The sequence below is a fragment of the Taeniopygia guttata genome, chromosome 18 (genome assembly GCF_048771995.1).
Source record: "Taeniopygia guttata chromosome 18, bTaeGut7.mat, whole genome shotgun sequence".
Taxonomy (NCBI): Eukaryota; Metazoa; Chordata; class Aves; order Passeriformes; family Estrildidae; genus Taeniopygia; species Taeniopygia guttata.
In genome coordinates, this window is record NC_133043.1 from 11,080,717 (window position 1) to 11,099,656 (window position 18,940).

Consider the following 18,940-nt stretch of genomic DNA (forward strand, 5'->3'; position numbering starts at 1 on the left):
TAAGCCTGACTGTAAAGATGTGCTTCTATCCCTGCATTTCCTTTAATGCCACAAGAGATGGGTTTCCTCACAGCATTCACAGACAAAACTCTCCAAAGCACCATTAATGGAGCTGCTTCTCATGGCTGTGGAGAAGCTGGAGGGAGGTGGGTGCCTGGGCTCTGGGAGTGGAGTGAGCAGCCCCAGAACTGCTTGCCTCTGGAAGCAATTACTTAATGCAGGAATCTGCCTAAATCCTGGTCTAACTGCTAAATTAGATGTTAATTATTGTGTTGATATTCTGTTCTCCATGACTTTCAAAGTTGGAACTGCTGCCTGTTCCATTGCTGCCTGTTCTGTTCCATTGCTGCAGCACTGCTCCAGATGCTTCAGCCAAGGCAGGGGTTGGTGTGATTAATCCAGACCATCTCTTTTCACACACTGTGGGCCACATTTGTGGGGTAAAATACAGAGTCATTCCTTTGACATGATATATTTCATAGTCACGACTGAAAACTAATGGCTAAATAGGAAATATGGAATTCTAGATTTACAGCAATGAGACTAAAACAATCTTTGACTATTTGACTACTATCTTTGACAATTAATTGGGTGTGAATTTAAAGCACTGTAGTTATGACTGAATTGTTCTTCAAATATACTCTTCATTCTGGAATAAAACAGTAGAATTTAGGGATAAGTGTTCCAGAGTACTATTGTGCTACTTTCCAACTCTGGAGTAACAAGTTTAGCAGTGAAGATTTAGCAAGATGGTCATTTTATGCTTTATCTTCTGGCCATCAGAGAAACTCCCTTCCACCTCCTCTTTTTCAGACCCAGTAGACTCTCTCTCCTGAAAACAGTTTCTGTTTATAAATACAGTGGGAGATTCTACAGGGCTCACCTGGACCACTTCCTTTCAGCATTAGCTTTTATTACTTTTATTTAAAGTGGAAAAAAAACCACACAGCAAAGAAAATCAAGGATTTGTAGGAGTATGGCAACATTTTCCATACATGCTTTCCCCATGAGTCAGGGTCCATCCTGTGCACTGACACATCCTGCAGACTTGCTCTGACTCGTGGGGCAAAGTCATGGGTGTGCACAGCACAGGGAGACACCCAGAGAAAACAGAGGGAAGCTCTGGATCCAGGAGCTGCCACAGGAGACACAGTTCCCCAGGCATTTTCTCCCAGGATATCAGTGTGCTGACTGCTCACTTTGCTCTGCACTATGAAAACTGTGGAGGTGCTAGAAAGCAGCTCTTTGGTGATGGGCTCAGGGTGTTTGGAAGAGCTCTGAGAAGCTGCAGTTACAATAAATATCCCTGTGCATCTCACAGCTTCTGCTGAAACTGGGAAACTCTGGCTTGTGTAAGCCTGGGGAGTGATTCCAGCTGAGGTTATGCATACAGAGAACACGGCTATTCCCACAAAACACCACACCTGGACACATTTATCCTGGAATAAAATGTGACTTGATACTACCCACTTTACTCCCTTGGAGAGTTCAGTTGCACTGGCTTTAAAAGCAGATTAGGGTAACACAGAACAACATTCTATTTATTCCACAATGAGTTGTGCAGGAATACAGATGATGGAATGAGTCCATCCCTAAAATTAAACCTAGAAAAGCACACATTGAATTGCATATATTAATAACCAGTATGTATCATTTCAGTACTCAAGAGGAGCAAATGGCCTCCTGATTTGGACAACTCAGGTGACTATCTGTCAGCAAGATTTCCTCCCCAAAACATTGTTATCTAATCTGAAAGCTAGGCATATATTTCAGTGGCTTGGACTGTGATTTATAGCCTGGTGTATGAGTCCAAAGCTCCTGAATGATCTTAATTAAACTCTGAGGGTGAAAAATTAATCACCATAGTTATTTTATTATGCATGAACAGTAAAAAAAAATACTTCAAATTTACATAATATCTAACAGAAAATTATTTCTTAGTCACACTGAGACTCAGATTATTATTAATTATTTAACTTCTCCCTTTATCATTGGAGAGGAACAGGCAACATTTTGGCACCAAGTTTCTGGACAGTAAAAGGAAAAGGGCTGCTTTGGTATTTCTACCTTCTCCCACAGGTGGCCAAGCTCCATACCTGCTCCAGTCCACCACAATAATGCCCAGTGCCTGCTCCTTTTCCCAGAAACACTTCTTTATCAGCACTCTGTCTCCACAAATCATTTTCCTAGCAATATATAACATCCACTAATAAATGCCACTAATAAATCTCCAAGCTGTCCCTGCATGGAAATGATTTGTTCTTAGTGCTGAGCAGGTTTCTATGTGTAGGTTTCTCAAACAGGCAGAAGATGAGGGACAGAAGCTGCCCTGCAGATCCCTGCCCTGCAGGTGCTCCTGAACGAGTCCCACTTTGTGTCACCATCACATGCCCAGGACTCAGCTTTACCTTTGGGATGTCTCTGACACAAACCCTGCATGGGACTGCTAGATGAAGTTGTTTTCACCCCTTGGGTCTCTCCAAGGCCCCTGGGTGACAAACTGAGCCTTAAAGCAGCAGGCTGGTACCACAAGCCCCTACCTGCTGCTGGGGTGAAACAAGCTCTCTCCACTCTCTATGTGTTGTATTGACTGCTCTCTGAAGGGAAAGTTATCCAGGACATCCTCACAGATCTCTATGACCTCCTCAGCCCATTGCAGTATCTGAGTTACTGAAGAGACAGGCTCTTCCTCTGAGGAGATGAACAAACTTCTCCTTGAGGTCCTGTCTGCACTAAGAAGACTTAGGGAGAGAAACAGCCATGGAAGGTCTCCTCAGAAACCTCCCCCAGTCCTGCCCCCATGCTCCATCTGCAGGTTTTTCCCAAGACACTCCCTGGATGGCTGTGCCAGGAGCAGGACGTGCGCTGGGCTGGCCGCCTGCACACAGTGGGGACCATAAATCACAGCACCACAGTGTGGGACGTGCCATGGCACCCGCTGAGAACAGGGGAGCACACTGACAGGGCTGTCCACATACCAATGCATCAACCCAGAAGAGAGCCCCCGAGGTAAAGACAACAACCTGCTCCATCCTAATGAGCCAAGATTGCAAATAATAGGCAATTGTGTGGGCTAATGGCTTGGTATGGAATAAGGTAATACAGAATATGGACTGGCATGAACACTGCAAAACATAGTAGACTATTTATACTGATATTCCTTAAGAATACCTATAAGTAATGTTCAAATTGAGAAAGTATCCCAAAAATAACCTTCACAAGGAAGTTAAGGAGCGCCTGGCAAACTCTTACATGCTGCATTGCATTTGCAAGCTAATCTGGAAAATTATTACACCACGAGAGTCCTTACTACGAGTTTCATCATCAGCAAGAAATCATTGACTCCTGATAATATCAGCAGAGATCAGTCTGGATGCTCCTTTGCAGCCCTGCTGAAGTGGCTCCCAGACCATGTGGTGTAACATCGCTCTTCACTCCTCACACTGAGGAGCCACAGGGGAGGACTGAGCTCCTGTGCTGCCCTGAGCTCCACTGACACATTCAGCAGGCACCCCCAGCTCTCAGAAAAGGAATCTGAAGCAGAGATTGAGTCACAAAAGTGGTTCGAGATCATGTACAGGGTCAGCAGCTTGGAGATTCCAGATTTTATGGCCAACTACAACCTCACAGGATCATCACACAGAGGAAATTTCATTTACAAGTGTTGTTCCTACTGGTCTTTAAGTCACCAAGGTGACAGCATGTCCTGACACTGCCAGGGCCACCCTGCCAACCTCCCCTGCAGCAGGACAGGCAGCACTTCCAGGATTTTCTAAGTAGAACAGGAAGTGGGAATGTAACACCATGGAGTAACTTAGACACAATCGAACCCCCTCGTTTGGTAGCCCCAAAAGATATGCCCCACCTCACAACATGTCACGTTCCTATGCCAAAGTGCCACTGGATGAAGACTCAGGGGATGCTAAGGCTGTGCTGGACCTGTCCCAGACGAGAGATGTTAGTCAGTGCAGGGTATATTTATACTCCAGTCTTCAGAGAACAGCAATGCCCACTTGTCCTCAGATCTTTGTATGCCTGGGGAGAGGTTTCCAGTTACACAAATTTATTGCAGGGTGACACGCAGAGATCTGATTTCTTGAGAGAGATAATGAAGTGCAGGACTTTCTGGCAAGGAGCAGAAATGTCAGTGTGACAAGCTGATCACTTACTATACCATAACTTAATACATCCTGTGCGTGTTTGGGAGGATGTTTTTGATGAACTGGCAACCCAAATTAGCAAGGAATTTTTAACATGTGCCTGGTCTTCTCATACATCAGGTATCAAGATTCACCTTGAATGGGAAGATCATTCCCTGAGCATGACTCCATTTGCTCTAGTATGGCAAAATATGACTCCAAGGTGCTTGGATGGATGAGTGGAGAGGGGAATGTCCACAATTATTCAGGGAAAGCAGATGCTATCAGACAAGGCCGTACGACAGGTTTCTCTGAGCAGGGCAGCAAAGACAGCTCCCAGCACTGCCTCTTGGTGACCTGGACAAAAAATGGACAGCAATATCCTATTTTCCAAACAGAAGAGGACAGTTTGGGAGTGATTTGGAATGCTGCATGATCCCAGTCAGTTAATTAGGTCCTTCTTTTGTAAATTCCTGTAAGAGTAGGAAGCCAGGTTGGTGATTTTTTGCTTCCAGTGAAACCAAGAATTCTGCAGGTGCATTGCAATCCTGGAATTAAATTCTACAATGGTGGACTTAAATATTGCAATGTTGGATCACAGAGGGAAGAAACAGGGTGGCTGACAGGTGTGTGGGCAGTATATAATTCAAACTGCAGAGGAGGAGGACAGGTTTAGGCCTACAGCTTTGTTATCTCACTGCAGTCAGATCCTGTTTACTAGACTGACAAACACAACAGCTCGAGAAGTGAAACTGTTTACTTGTAGTAAACTGCTGATGCTCACAGCTTTTGCTCCATGTGCCTCTCGTGTTGCCTTCCCATCCTTCCAAATATAATCTTCTGTGGCAGGCAAGATCTGGAAAGCTTTTAAGCAGGAGTCTCTTCCCAAAGGGCACTGTGCAGTGCAGTTTGGCCTTTACATATCACTGCCACTCAGGATATAGAAAGAAATTATCTTTCTGGAGATTAAACAGGAATCCATACAAACTCAGAAACAGGCATATTAATTGCTAGGAATAATATTACCAAACCTGTACACCACATGCAGTGCATGGTTGTGCAGGATGTTTATGTGTACCTACGTGTGTCTCTTTACAGAGTAGGCTGAGTAGGTGTATGTACATAAAATCTGCCCAGAATTTCACAATTTCAGTTAACTGAGTGGAAGGCAAAGAAGGTTGTGGGCAGGGAACAGAAGGATGAATCCATTTCTTCTATGAACTGGATAAACTGTTAGTCTGGGGAATTCTCACTGATGTGTCTGCCCAACCCATGAATTCAGCTCCTGATCCTTGTGGGAGCCATGGAAAGTCCAAAACCATCCCTTCCCCTTTCTCCTCCCTATGTTATCTGGATGCAGATCTACAGCTTCTATAGAAAAGGAAGCAAAAGAATTTCCAAGATCCAGAGAGAAAGAGTAGGGTTCTGAAGACAGGATGGATGTGCCATTACAAACCACCCAGCAATTTACCAGTACAGAACATGTACCCAAGTACTGCCAGGGCCTATGAGGCTGCCCCTGGTCTGAATATGCTTTGAGAAAAGCACCTGAATGAGGAGACATCGAAGTCACAATAAAATATGTGCTCCTCACATGCAGTGCTAAGGGAAATGTTGGCCCAGTGAAGTCCATGGGAGTTTTGTCACTGATTTAACTGAGGCCATAGTTCTACACTGGTCTGCAGGGTAGAACTATGGCAGAACTTTCTTCTGTTGATATTGTAAACAGCCTCACTAAGTTATAAAGTGGAAACATGCCCAAGGCATTCTAGTGATGAGCTACATTGCTGTAGGTGGCAACTAAACTGTAAATAAAGCTGTAATTCTTTGGACTTAGCCCACAACAATGTTTTTCCCTAACTAGAAATTCAGGCTTGATACAGAGCAGGGAGAACACACTGACTCAAAAAACTCCCAGGGCAGACTGACATGGAAGACCAAGTTGATTCCAGGAACACAAATAACTGACCTCTCCCTTTTAGAAAAAATATTTGTTCTCTGCAAAGCTCCAGCATATAAAATGTATATGAGCAGATCTGTTAAAAAAAAAAAAAAATGAGATGAGTTGGTTTGGTTTAGGAGTTGGCTCCTGAGCCCATACCTCCCAGATTACTGGGTTCTCCACCAACCTTCTAAACACCCAAAACTTTTACAGGGTAAGCACCAAATTGACTATTTTGCAAGGGAGAACTGAGGATAATGGGACTGATATAAAGCTAGATCAACTTTCCTGCTCTCACTGACAATCTGGGCTTTCTTGTGTAAAATCCTTCGCTTGTTTTACTCCCCAGAGCAGCACTGTCAGGGCAGCCCAGCCTCTAGGCAAAGCCAAGCCTGGGTGTTTATCTGGTGAAGGAACAGGGAAAGTCACAGGTGCACTCAAAAGTCAGGAAACAGAAAGAGGAGAGTAACAGGTCCTGAGTTTAGGAAAGAATTTGCTTTTGAGTTTTAAACAACAACAATGTTAGTATGGACACCATTTTGGCATTTCTAAAAGCTAGCAGAAACCCCTGCAGAATAATGAGGTTTGAAATGGTGATTCCTGAAATGAGTTTTTCTCTGCTCTATATTGGAAATCTGTGCTTCTCTAGCCTGTGGCACTCAGCAGAACAGTGCAGTGCCATGGGAGAAGTCACCATGTCCTGCTGACCACAAATGTTCCTGGGGCTGTGTGAGCAAACCCCTCAGCAGAATGCTAGCAGTACACAAACCTACACCTGAAAGACATACAGGTGTTTAGATCTCCTAATCTGAACTCCAAATCGCACTCAGAGCCATCTTTGGTTCCTCGTGCATCTTTTGATCTAATCCTTGTCCTGACTTGTGTTGGTGATATTGCCACTGGCAACAGGCAAAGTCAGGAATGTAAGAACAAAGGAACGTAGAACAGAGAGAGACCATCCGGGCCATAAAGCCCAACATCATGAAAAACTCATGAGCCTGAAACTTACCTGAATCTCTTACTTTGTCAAATAAAAGCTTTGACATCACCCTGTAAAAAACCTGGTACAAATATATTAAATTTGCCCAGTAAAACTACATATGGGTGGTATTTTATGTAAGAAAAAAAAATTCATGAGATCAAAATTCTTTTGGTTATTTTCATCTTTCAGATTAACAGGAAACTATGTTATTGCTACGGAATTAGTTGACTGATGCTGGTTTAAGATGGTGAGTATTGGAGTAGCTGACATCTCAAAGCCAAGCTTGAGATGATCAGTTCTGCATGTGAGAGCTCCACTGATTTCCCTGGCCTTGCACAATGGCCCAGCTCGGGCAGATCAATCACACTCTGGACATTCCAAGTGGAGAGACAGGACTTAACTACCCTGCTCATCAGGGCAGCACACAACAGAAATTCTGGCACTGATTGTCCAAGGGAAGATGAAATCAGAAAGGACCTACTCTCTCTCATCACTGTGAGACTCAAGATGTTAGAGAGACAAATACCAGACATAGAGACAGATACCAGTAAAGCTGTCATAAAAACAACACCCAGTACTATTTACTGGGAATCCTGTTTTTTCAGTAGCATCACACATAAAATGCCTGCTCCTGTTCCCATCAAAATTAAAAGCAGAATTCCCACTGTCTGGCCTAAGGATCAGGCCCATTATACATGTTAAGAGTTAGATCAGCAGCTTGCAAAGTCTCTAAAGGGTTTTTATGATGCTGCCTAATTAATTCAGAAGCAAATAGATTATTTCTCAGGAGGTGAAAAGCAGGAATTATTTAAAAGATGCCTTTAGGCAAACTACCAGGGAATAAGAAAAATGTAACTACTGGTTATGTCGGATTTCATTTTCCAGATCAAAATTCATTGTGTCAGCTCCTTTTCTTTGTTGTGATTCTTTAAAGATGTAATGAGAACCCTGTGTCTGTAGGAAAAAGAAGGTGCTTTGCTGAGCCATGCAGCATCGTAACTGTACTTTTCCCCACCTAATAAATATCTTCCAAATGGGAATCTATGAGGAAGAGCAAGAAAAAAGATAGAATTGCTTTCCCCTCTTCTCCAGGTTGCCTTTTCATGGGACAGAAAAACTTTTCACACATTGAATTGTGCAATAGAAGGGGTATTATGGGTCAATTATTTAAGTGTTGCATGACTGTAACCCCTTATATTAACTTCTGCATGAAAGAATAATAAAGGAACTCTTATCCAGAGGTCATGTCATCTAAATATGGAAATATAGGTTTGAGGAGATAGCAGAGTTGCAGATAAAGTCCCACAGCAGGTCAGTCACAGGGCTAGGATTAGCCACAGTCCCCTGTTTTTTCCCAGCACAGCCTGCCTTCAGATTTGCAGTTGCTGTAGTTTCTAGTTTGGCACAAATCTGCTGAGCCAATTGAAATTACGTCTGCCCATACCAGGTCTGGCTTTGGCAGCTATTTTTAGAAATTCTGGCTGGAGCACCAGGAGACCAGAAAGGCACCAAACACCCAAGTCCTAAGGGAAGTCAATAAACTCAGTTTCCATTATCCCCTCTGAAACAACCCAGCTGAGAGGGATAGTGATAGGAGAGCTACAGATACATCACACGTTGGTAACTCAGAAAAGCTTACTTAGTGTAAGCTCTGTGTGTAAGAGGTTTGTGCTGCTTAATCCTGTCTAAACCCACTAAGACACTGCTTTTTAATTCAAGATTTGACAATGGAGGGTGTTAAGCCCTGTCCTGCACAAAGAAGCAAACGGTGTGAGGACCCTGTGAAAAGCACCGCAAGTCCAGTGTGAGGCCAAACTCAGCTTTGTGCCAATGCCAGGCCTGTGGATGGGCAGGAGTGAGGACTGGCAGGCACAGCACAGCCTGGCTGGATCCTGCTGGAGTCAGTGGAGGTGCTGTGGCTGAGGGAAAGAGGTGTCTGCCCAGGGAACCCATAAATAGGTGCAATTTGACTCCAACAGCTGCACAAACAAAACACAATTTCAGGCATGAAGTAGCCAGATGACCAAGCAGAGAAAAAGCATTTGACCAAAAGTCTTTTCTACTTTGCAATATTTTTCCTGCTTTGCCGCAGTAGTGCTGCAGAGGCTCCTCAAAACTGATTCACTCCGCGTTGCCTGGAGGATGTGGGAATCATTCCTGTGCAGCAGGACGAGCAAAGGCCTCTGCATTATTCACTCCCACTGCACTGTCAGCCTTGGTTCTCTCCATACACACTGTGAATCTCACCCACACAATCAAAGCCCAGCTTCTGGATCAAGGTATGTCCTTGCAGCCACTCCTGGTTCTGCTGCTGCTCCCCGGCCATGGTCTGGCTTTCCAGGGAAGCTGCTGCTTAGCTGGTTTTCCTCTTGGGGCAGTGGGTGTTACATGGGGATTTTGAAGACCGTTAAATATTCAAACTTGGGCTTAGCCAGCGAGATTCAGAAAGCATCAATGTCTGAGCAGGCTGGCTCACCCTCCTGTTTTTCTGGGATGCCCTCCAGGTACCTGAGGACTGTAAAGCAGAGAAAAGAAAAGAGTCAATAATTCACACTTTTACAGAACTGAATTTAGATAAGCCTGAGCAAACCAAGCCAGCCACGCACTCTGCTGGGGCTCAGCTGCTTCAGTCTTTAAATATATTGTCTGATGGCTCACTTGAATTCTAAAGGAAAATTAAGAAGCTTGCTCTTTTAAGAGGTTTCATAAATCTCCTTCCTTTAATTCTCTTCATGTACTCTGGGTGTGTTCTCATTACAACTAGGAAAGACCTGAAGATCTTGTTTCCAGGGTCTTCAGTGTGGGGCAGATATTTGAATCCAAGTCATAAGAATGTGAAAACGAAAGAACAAATGTTGAAGAATTTCCTTACTCACTAGTTTTCCCTAAGTCTTGACTTAGATCGTGGTAACTCTACTGGTAATTTCTGTATTTTTTCACAACTACAGAGCCAAAACCATATTCAATGTGAATGTGCTGAAATTTACATTTCCTCAAAGAGTTGTCTCTATTTGATACAGTTGCTGTTTGGGCCCCAGATAGCCTCAAAGAATTTCTGACTGCAGTGGGGTTTTGATCCCAAGTCTATACAGCAAAGCAGGAACTGTGGCAGTAAAAGTGAGACTTACATTTCAGTCAGAAATGGCCAGGGACAAATGACTAAATTCTGTTGTGCAACTCACTGACCTCTCAAGAATACCTGAGACAAAATTCCTTTGCAAATATCACACAGGTGAAGTGCTGTGCAGAACAGGGCAAGTCACTTTTTATGTGTCCTCCCAGGAAGTCTGGGGTGCGATGGGGAGACAGAGCAATCAAGAATATCATTGGGCCAGAGAGCTTCCAGCTCTTCTCTTTTTAAAAGAAGACAGAGACAAAATAAGAAAGAAAAAGGAGTGGGAAAAAAGGAATAAACCTTTGTCTGCTGATAGGAGACCCTCATTTAGTCATTATTGTGGGAGCCTTGCAGTAGTCTAAAGTAGATTCAGAGGACATCTACTTAGAATTATTTCATAGCCTTTGTAAAGTTTGCAGCAAACTAATGCAAGCAAGGACTCATTTCTGTTAGTCAAGAAAGTGTTTATGTTGGCAGAAAATGTATCTTTCAAGCCTGCTAATGCAGCATTACAAAAGACAACAGTAGATTACTCAAACTGGAGATCAAACCTGTTTACTTTGATGAAAGAAATAGTCTAAGGCACCAAAGGGTGCAGCAACAGCTGACAGGCCAAACACTGAGTCCAATCCTGCAAATGCTTTGTCTTCTGAGGCCAAAAACCTAAATAACACAAATGATGGGAATATGCACAGCAGCTCTGTTATTTCTAGCTGTAGTTAGGAATAAAACCAATCAGGCCATTTGTCAAGGTGCAGCCATGCAAAACACAGGGGCTTTATCTTAAATGACACACATAAGTAACGTTTCCATTGAAGTTGTTTGGTTGCTTTAGCCACAAACTGGCAGTCACCCTTGCTAAGCAGAAAATGGTTGGGTTTTAATAAGCTCTCCTGGGACTGCTGGACAGCAGGGACACTTCAAGACAGTTTATTATTATTTTCTCACTCTCAATCTCCCTTGGGTGATTTCTGGCTTATCCATGCCAGGACAGAGACACTTGGGCTGCCTCCAGGCAGGACAGCTCGCTTCAGCAGAGCCTCTTCCTTTGTGTGAATGTGACCGTGCTGCTCTCAGCAGGCAGCCAGAGCGTCTCTGTCCCACATTCCTGACACTGGGACACCACTCCCATGCCGGGATGTGCACGGCACAGACAGCCAGGCACGTTGCACAGAGCCAGCTTGAATAGGAATTGCCGGCACCCGGCCAGAGCTAATAAGGCTGGCGAGACCTGAGCTGACTCCTGCAGTCGTGAGTGTAGGGAGCCAGGGCAGGAGCAGCGCTGTTCCCTCCTGCAGCCAGGAGTGCTGGACACAGGGCACAAAGAGGAGCTCAGATCCTGCCCAGTTCATTAGCACCAGCTACCCTTCTGCCATGCAGACCTGCCTGGGTATTTTAGATTACTCTTCCCAGTGCTCATATCACCTGATTTCTCTCTTTACCCGAACCATCCTGGCCTCTAGCATGCAATGGTGAGCTGAGCGTGTTAGAAACGAATTTATAACAAAATTAAAATACTGTAGTGAGTTACAGCCAATCTGCAGCTCAACAGTTTTCAGACAGATGGTCAGGCTATCACAACCATCTAGTCTGAGCTCCTGATTAATGTGGGTCACAGAATTTCCTGTGGCCCATTGGCAGGTTTAGCTCTAAGCATTATCAGCCAACACAGCACCAGCATGGTTGTCCATCACCCATGTGGAGGCTTGAGCAGGGCAGGCAAGTAGGATGGGTCTTTAGGTAGACAGCACTGCTGCCTGCAAGATTCAGAGAGGTGCAGGAGGCTCCAGAGCACTGGCATGTGCTGGGAGCTGCAGAAGGCTCCGAGAGCTGGGGCTGGGCTCTTGCAGCTCCCGTTGGCAAGGGCAGGAATCACAGAGTCCTGCCCCCAGTTGTAATGAAATCAAGTGGAGTTTTGCTTAAGTAAGGGCTGAGTCAGTCATGAGTCAGGATTCATGGACTTGGCCCAAAACACACATACATTTAAAAATAATTGCTTTGAGTGCTTGGATAACTTTTCAGCAACACTGGGGAGATGTGAATAATTGTGGTCCAGTAGGAAGATCAAAGAATGCTGCAAATATCCCTGTTACCCAGCCTCATGGGCACTGTTCAGCCCAGCTACAGGAGTTCCTTGCTTCCCAGGGTAAGAACCTCAATGCATGGGTGTCAGAGAGTGAAATCATACCTACTCTTTGATGTATTTATATGGGTGGAGATTCCAGGTCATGCAGTGAAATGGAATTACTCACGCCCTTTTGTTCCCAAGGATTAAAGCCTTTATCTTCATATTCTCAGCAGGAATATCATGTTTTGGGAAAGGAACCCTAAGATCTATACCAGTTGTATGCTACTGTTCTTTTAAATATATACGATATGTGGTTAGCCTTCAGGACAGAATGGAGAGGCATAAGAGCAAACAAATGAGCTAACAGTAAAGAGAGTGTGTGGCTGTGAACAGCCAAGCACAGCCTATTGGTACAGGGCTGATCTTCCTTTCCCTCACTCCCACAGAGCACTCATCACTTGTAATCATATGGGAAAACTGCACCAGCAAAATAACACATTGTTAATATTCCTGTGTTGATTCTTTTCTGCCTGTGATATCTTGCCCTAGCTTGAACAGCCCCAGGCACATCTATTACACACATCCAATGGAGACAGTTCCTTATGGTTTGAAGGTAAGGAGGAGATCCATGAAAGCGTTTGCCTGCTTGGTACCAAGTTCATACCCTAAGTCATGAGCATGACCCCAGCACACAAAGTAACTTTACGAAGAGGAATAATATCAGAAGGTAACAGGTATCAGTTACTCTGTAATAATTACCTTTTTGCTTTCTCTGCCCCCTTGGCAAATACAAAGTAAACCAAGGTAGTTTCCCCAGCCACAAAAAACCGGGGATAGCTGCACTAGCTGAGCAAGAGAGTGAACAAGGCAATTGTGGTGAAGAACCCGACATGCATGAACCTGTTACAATGTGGTAACTCAGCTGTATGTCAGAGCCCTGAGCACAAGCAAGACTCAGATTCAGTGCAAATCATAATTTGGGAACAGATAATACTGGGCAGGCAAGGCTGCAGGACCTCAGCACTTCTGTCATGGATCATGCAGGCAAAGCCTCGTGCTATGCACTGAAATCATGATAAGCCATTTGGCACGATGGTGATTATTTGCTTTGGTGACATCTCCTAGTGATCTACGTTGGCAAGCTAGAAAAGGTGTGAAACAGGACAGCTATTAGAACTAATTATCATTATTTGCCTTCAGCAGGTGCTGAGAACTTCACTGCAGAGTGCTGGGTGGTGTACAGAATACAGCAAGGAACAGGCAGGATACAAAGGATACACAGCTGATGAGAGCATTGTCAATTCAGCTTCAAAACATCTTAAATTATGTGTCTCACAGTCACTTAGCAAATCAGACCTTAACCACAGTTTCTATAAGACACCACTACATAGCAGTAATGGAACACATAATTTCTTTTCATTCCTCAAGCCAGCTCTTAGGAGCATCCTGTATCCACTGGAAAAGAACATGATGCCTAATGCTCATGGTTTCAAGGCAAAGTGTAAATATGTCAAGGACACCCTGAAGCAAAGACAGCAAATCACAACTGAAGGTTTAAATTTAAAAACCTGTTTCATAAGTTTATGATGCTATCTTTGGGTTTTGGGGGTTGCTTTTTTATTTTGTTTTTATTAACATTTGAGCGAGGTGGATGCTTGGTAAAGATCAGAACAAGTAGAGAATCAGCCAACAGGAGACTGGTGAGCAGCTGGGAGTGATGAGGACAGCACAACACGCAGCAGCCAAGCACAGGCACTTCCTCATCCTCAGCGTTTTACAGGCATATCTAAGAGGACTTCCAGAGGGGATTTCATGCTCTGTTCCTTCACTGGACAACAAAATTGCACTCATCTGCCATCAGAGCAAACACAGACTGTGGGCTTAGAAAAACACTTTCACACATATCCCAACAAGAGCCTTTTCCTCATCCTGCCATTCCTCAGGTAATCAGTGACCCAGGTGAGACTATGAGAGGGCCAAGGACTAGCAAAAGACTAAAGTACACGTTTAAGACTAAGCACAGTAACAGTTTTACTGAAGTTAAGCACATTTTTGAGTGATTTCATAGAGTTGGTCTGAATTCTGCAACTGCTCATCGTTCTTGCTGATTGCATCTGCATCAAACAAGGATCAGCTGTGAGTTACATGGAGGGAAAAGGTGAAGAGAAGAGAAATCAAGGAGGAGAGTTGGTTGCTACAGAAAAATCAGGGTCTGATGATAGGCACTTTTTGGCTTTTCCAGCAATTACAAAACCTCCCCAGCTCCCAGGCAGCTCAAGAGAGCTGCCTGTCATAGCTGTGACTCTAGTGTTCACAAAGGTCAGCTTGGCCACAGGAAAACACAGGCACAGCCAAATGTCAGGCATTTGTTTGACTCCAAGAGTCACTTGCTGCTTTAAAACTGCAAATGAAATGCAACACAAAGTTGGAGCACACCAGGACTTGAGCTTTTTCCAGCAGCATAGAGATGTGGGATGCTGGCTGGTGCCAGCAGTGCCTGTGGCTGGCAGAGGTGAGGCCAGGCATGGGTCTGGACTCCTCACCTCCCCCCAGGCCATCGCCCAGCCTGCATCCTGCAGCAGCCTTGGGAACACCCATGAAGGCTCAGTGGCTCCACACAGTTTCATCCATGGTGGAGGACAGGACAAGTTACTGAGCTGAGATTTGTCACTGGGACAGGACAAGCAGGGGCAGGACTCACGGGACCAGATTTTTATTTTTGGTCTGCTGGATGATTATGGATGAAAACTCAATTTTCCACTCTGTAAATTGGGATTAAGCATATTGGCCTTTGTAAAGGTCCATCAGATAGAGATATCTGTGTGTTTAGAAGAAAGGTAGCACTGCTATACCTGGCATTTATTTACATGGTTTAAAACACAACTGGCTTTTTCTCTCTGTGTGAGTGGTGCACTGTATCACGGTGCTGCTGCCTCCAGAAATCACCAGTTAAATGACTCAACACCGTGTGTGTCAGGATCTGAACTATTGCATTTGGTCAGTTATAGGAAGGATGATCAGACAGCAGCAGGAATTTCTTCTTCTTTGAGGGCAGGCAGCCAACAGAGCATCATTTATGCAGTAACACACAGACCCTGGGCATCCCAAGCATTCCTCACAGGACACCCAGGGCTCTGCTCCAGTCTGTGTGTGCTGGGTGGGCACAGCACTGGGCAGGGGGACAGTCACCCAGAGACACAGAGTCACAGAAGTCAGACCTGAATGGCTGAGCCCAGGATATGGCCCCATTCCCCATGAGGGTGTCCAGGGCATCCACAAGTGAGTGAAGACACCAAGCAGGTCCCCAGCTCTCAATTTTGGGCATCTCAGCCAATCATGTGCAAGGTACTGTACCAGTGAACTGAATAAGTTTTTCCTCTCTTGATATTATTTCTGAGTAATTTTTATAAATCTTCACCAGTTACTGTGATCCTTTAGTCCCTTCACCCCCTCCTCTAGTCCCAGGGGCCAGGTCCATGAAGCTGAACCGTGCACCTCCTCTGCAAGTTAGAGTGCCAAGAGTGCTGCTAACAGCAGGACTGGAAATCAAAGGAAAATGCTCTGCTCCGTGGGGATGCTGGCTGCAGAAACCAACAATGCAACTATTCCTGACATCTCCTGCATTTGCAAGAGCTGGGGTTAAGATGATCAGCTCTGCAATAAAGCTGGAGATGACCAGATACATTCAAATTCAGCAGGCAGAGGCGCTGCTGTGGCTGTCCTGGGATCAGCACCAGAACCGGACCCACATCCCTGACCCGGGGAGGGATTCCCAAAGTGAGTGGGCCTGGCCATGGTGTGCACAGCCCTATGCCAGCCCAGCCGTGTCCCCCTGGCTGAGCACCTCGCTGGGAGAGGCCAGCCCTGCTGGGGAACAGAGCAGGCTCGGGATGCCACAAGAGGGAGCAAAGTTGCCGGCTGGGCATGGAGGGGAGCGCTCGGACCCACCCGGGAACCTCGGGCTGGAGTCAGCCCTCTGCCTCTCCTGACACCGCTGGAAGGGCAACACATGGCACTGCCATCACGGAACACAATTTCTACCAGAAAGAAAAAATAGAACAGGCACAGGAATCATCAAAACCAATCACCTAGCGAAAACTGATCAGCATCTCTGGATTTCACAACTATGGATACATGTGTGTGTATGAACAAACATATATATATATATAAACACATACGTGTCTATAAAAAAATCTTCCATTACCCCTTAAGGCATTTGATTGTTTTGTTAATTCCCAGGATGTAATCTGTTTTGCATTAAGTGGGATTTTAAGCATCTAATTGTCAAGCGTTGATAAGCCATGAGAAATTTGATTACAAGATAGGCATCAGCTGAATGGAGATAAAACACATCAGGCACTGGGGTGCGATTTCCAGGTGAGATCAGTGTATACCAGCACCGGGGCATGCCAGGGATCAGCTGCAGGAGTGCTACAGGTGGAAACGGGCAGTTGAGGACTTACAGATCAAAAGCTGCTATTACCAACTGCTCCCTGTTCCCAGCTGTGCGTGGCACTGGGTTAGCACCTGGGCTGATGACATCCTTTGGAAAAGGCCCCAAATTTCATGCATTTCATGTAAAACCCATTATTTACACCTAGAAGTGCCAAAACATCTAAAAATACCATCAATTACCCATAAGTACCAGAGTAGAGACTGTAAACATGTTTTTCTGCCCCCTCTTATCTCTTCAAATGAGACTGAATTTACTGCTTGGCCCAGCCCCTTGCAGGCCAGCCCTGCCACGTGCAGTTCATGCCCCTGTAAGTAAGGATCAGGCACAGTTTTGCAATTCAAACTGAGATAATTGTCAGCCCAAGTAATTGCTTGATCTTGTGATTGGCAGCTTTAGGTTCCTCCTGCCTGTGTACCTCACTCTGTCTTTCACTGTAGACAGAGAGGTCTCTGAGCAAAGGCTCTTCCTATGATAAGTCACAGCACGTGCTCCCACCCATCCATCTAGCATCAACATCCAATAACAGGGAGTCAGAGGCTGCTCCAGGTCCTGGCCCATTGCTTTTATTACTAGAACTCTTTAGTTGGCATTAGACTGACAAGCAACTTTGTCTGGAGTGGCACAAGCAGAAGGAAAGGAAAGCAGATCCCCTTGGTGCTGGGTGAGCGCTCCTTCACCAGACACAGCATTGCATCAGCAGGGTCCTGTTATCTCCGTGACCTCCCAATGCTGGCTGCTCTCTGTCATGCTTTGGGAGCAGCAGAAGCAGATGCAGAGATTGGGGGTTGTGATACCAACACCCTTTGAGCTTTTTAACCTCAAGTACAGTTTGTTTTGCTTGGCACTTCTCACCAACCACGGCTCCTCCAGAGCAGCCCTGCGGTTCTGAGCTCCTGGCCAGAGACTGGAGGTGACTGTGAGCCTGTCCCCAGCCCGCCCAGCTGCCACCTGCACCCCTGCCCCTTGCATCAGCCTCTCCAGAGGCAGCAAGTGCTGCTGATGGACGCACAAGCTGCCCTCCCAGAGCACCCAGTGACTCCAAAAAAACCACTTAGCACATCCACCTTTGTTTTGAATTGTGACAGCACTGAGGAGACATTCACAAAAAGATAACCAGTTTCTGAAATTTCCTGATTACATGCTGTTAAAAAGCAACTGGCAATAAGTTGAATTCTAGTTCTTTTAAGAAGCCTTTTTTCCTTTGCTATCTTTTCCCATTGTTTCCAGAGAAGGTGGGAGAGGAAGCCAAGGAGGGAATGCAAAATTCCTGCATATTTTAGGGACAAAAAGCAGTTGTCATTTTGGAAGGTATTTTTAAGAAACTTTCACTTCATCAGTTGTCAGGTAATTCTGTTCTGCACAGTGCTGCTGCAGGCAAGGCAGTAACACAAACTGGTATTACATTGTACATAAAAATAAGGATATATTCTCAGCTGAATCAGAGTTGTCTTCTCACCAGGGCTCTGGCAGTCCTGATGGGTGCTCAGGGCTGGTGACTCAGCAGCCACTGGTGACTCAGCACTCACAGAAATCAATGGAAGCACCTCCAGAACTTTTTGTAAGAGCTGAATTAGGCCACATTTTAGCCTGGTAAGGGAAACACTCTTCTGACAACTTGACTTTGTAGCTTCAAGTAATTTTCTATGTCTGCTCTAAACTAGCTTCAACTGAATTTACACAAAGACAGCATTTCCCCACTGGCTTCTTGACCCAAAATAGCCTGAATTTCAACACTTGCAGTTATTTGAGCTCAAATCTATCTACTGCTTGCAGTGACTGTAGGGATTTAAGTGACTTTTGACATGAAATCCTTTGGCTTCAAACAAGCATTTATGAACACAAACCATTTTTTTCTCTTTATCTCCTCTTCTTTCTATCTCCTTTTTTTCCTCTCAAGGTAGAATGTGCGTTCTTTGGGTCGGAAAGCACTATCTACTGCCATTAGGACTTACAGTTCATTGTTATTAAACAATGTGGTGGGGGTTTACCTCTGCCTCTCAGACATTTGCCAGTTTTCTTTAGGATGAAATTCTCAGTGGTAAAATAAGCTTGTTAAAAAATGTGAGGGAAAGGGAGGAAAAATATTCTGTTGCTTTGTAAATAATTTTGCCCTGCTCCTGGTATTTTTGGCTGTCTGGCTGCATTCCAGCTCTGTGTCACTTCCCCATGTTCCACCCACAGGAGCCCCATGAGCAATGGCTCAATGCTGAGTTACCCCAAGCCAGTTTTAGTGACCTC

General features: G+C 45.0%; 1 protein-coding gene across 1 annotated transcript in view; it reads right to left on the reverse strand.

Moving 5' to 3' along the window:
• Nucleotides 1–1,853: 1,853 nt before the first annotated feature.
• Nucleotides 1,854–18,940, reverse strand: part of COPRS (coordinator of PRMT5 and differentiation stimulator) — a 119,470-nt gene continuing 102,383 nt past the window's right edge. The window contains exon 4 of the mRNA XM_072936899.1: nucleotides 1,854–9,578. Within this exon, the coding sequence (XP_072793000.1) occupies nucleotides 9,505–9,578 (74 nt within the window). The 3' untranslated portion in view covers nucleotides 1,854–9,504. The remainder of the gene's footprint in view (nucleotides 9,579–18,940) is intronic.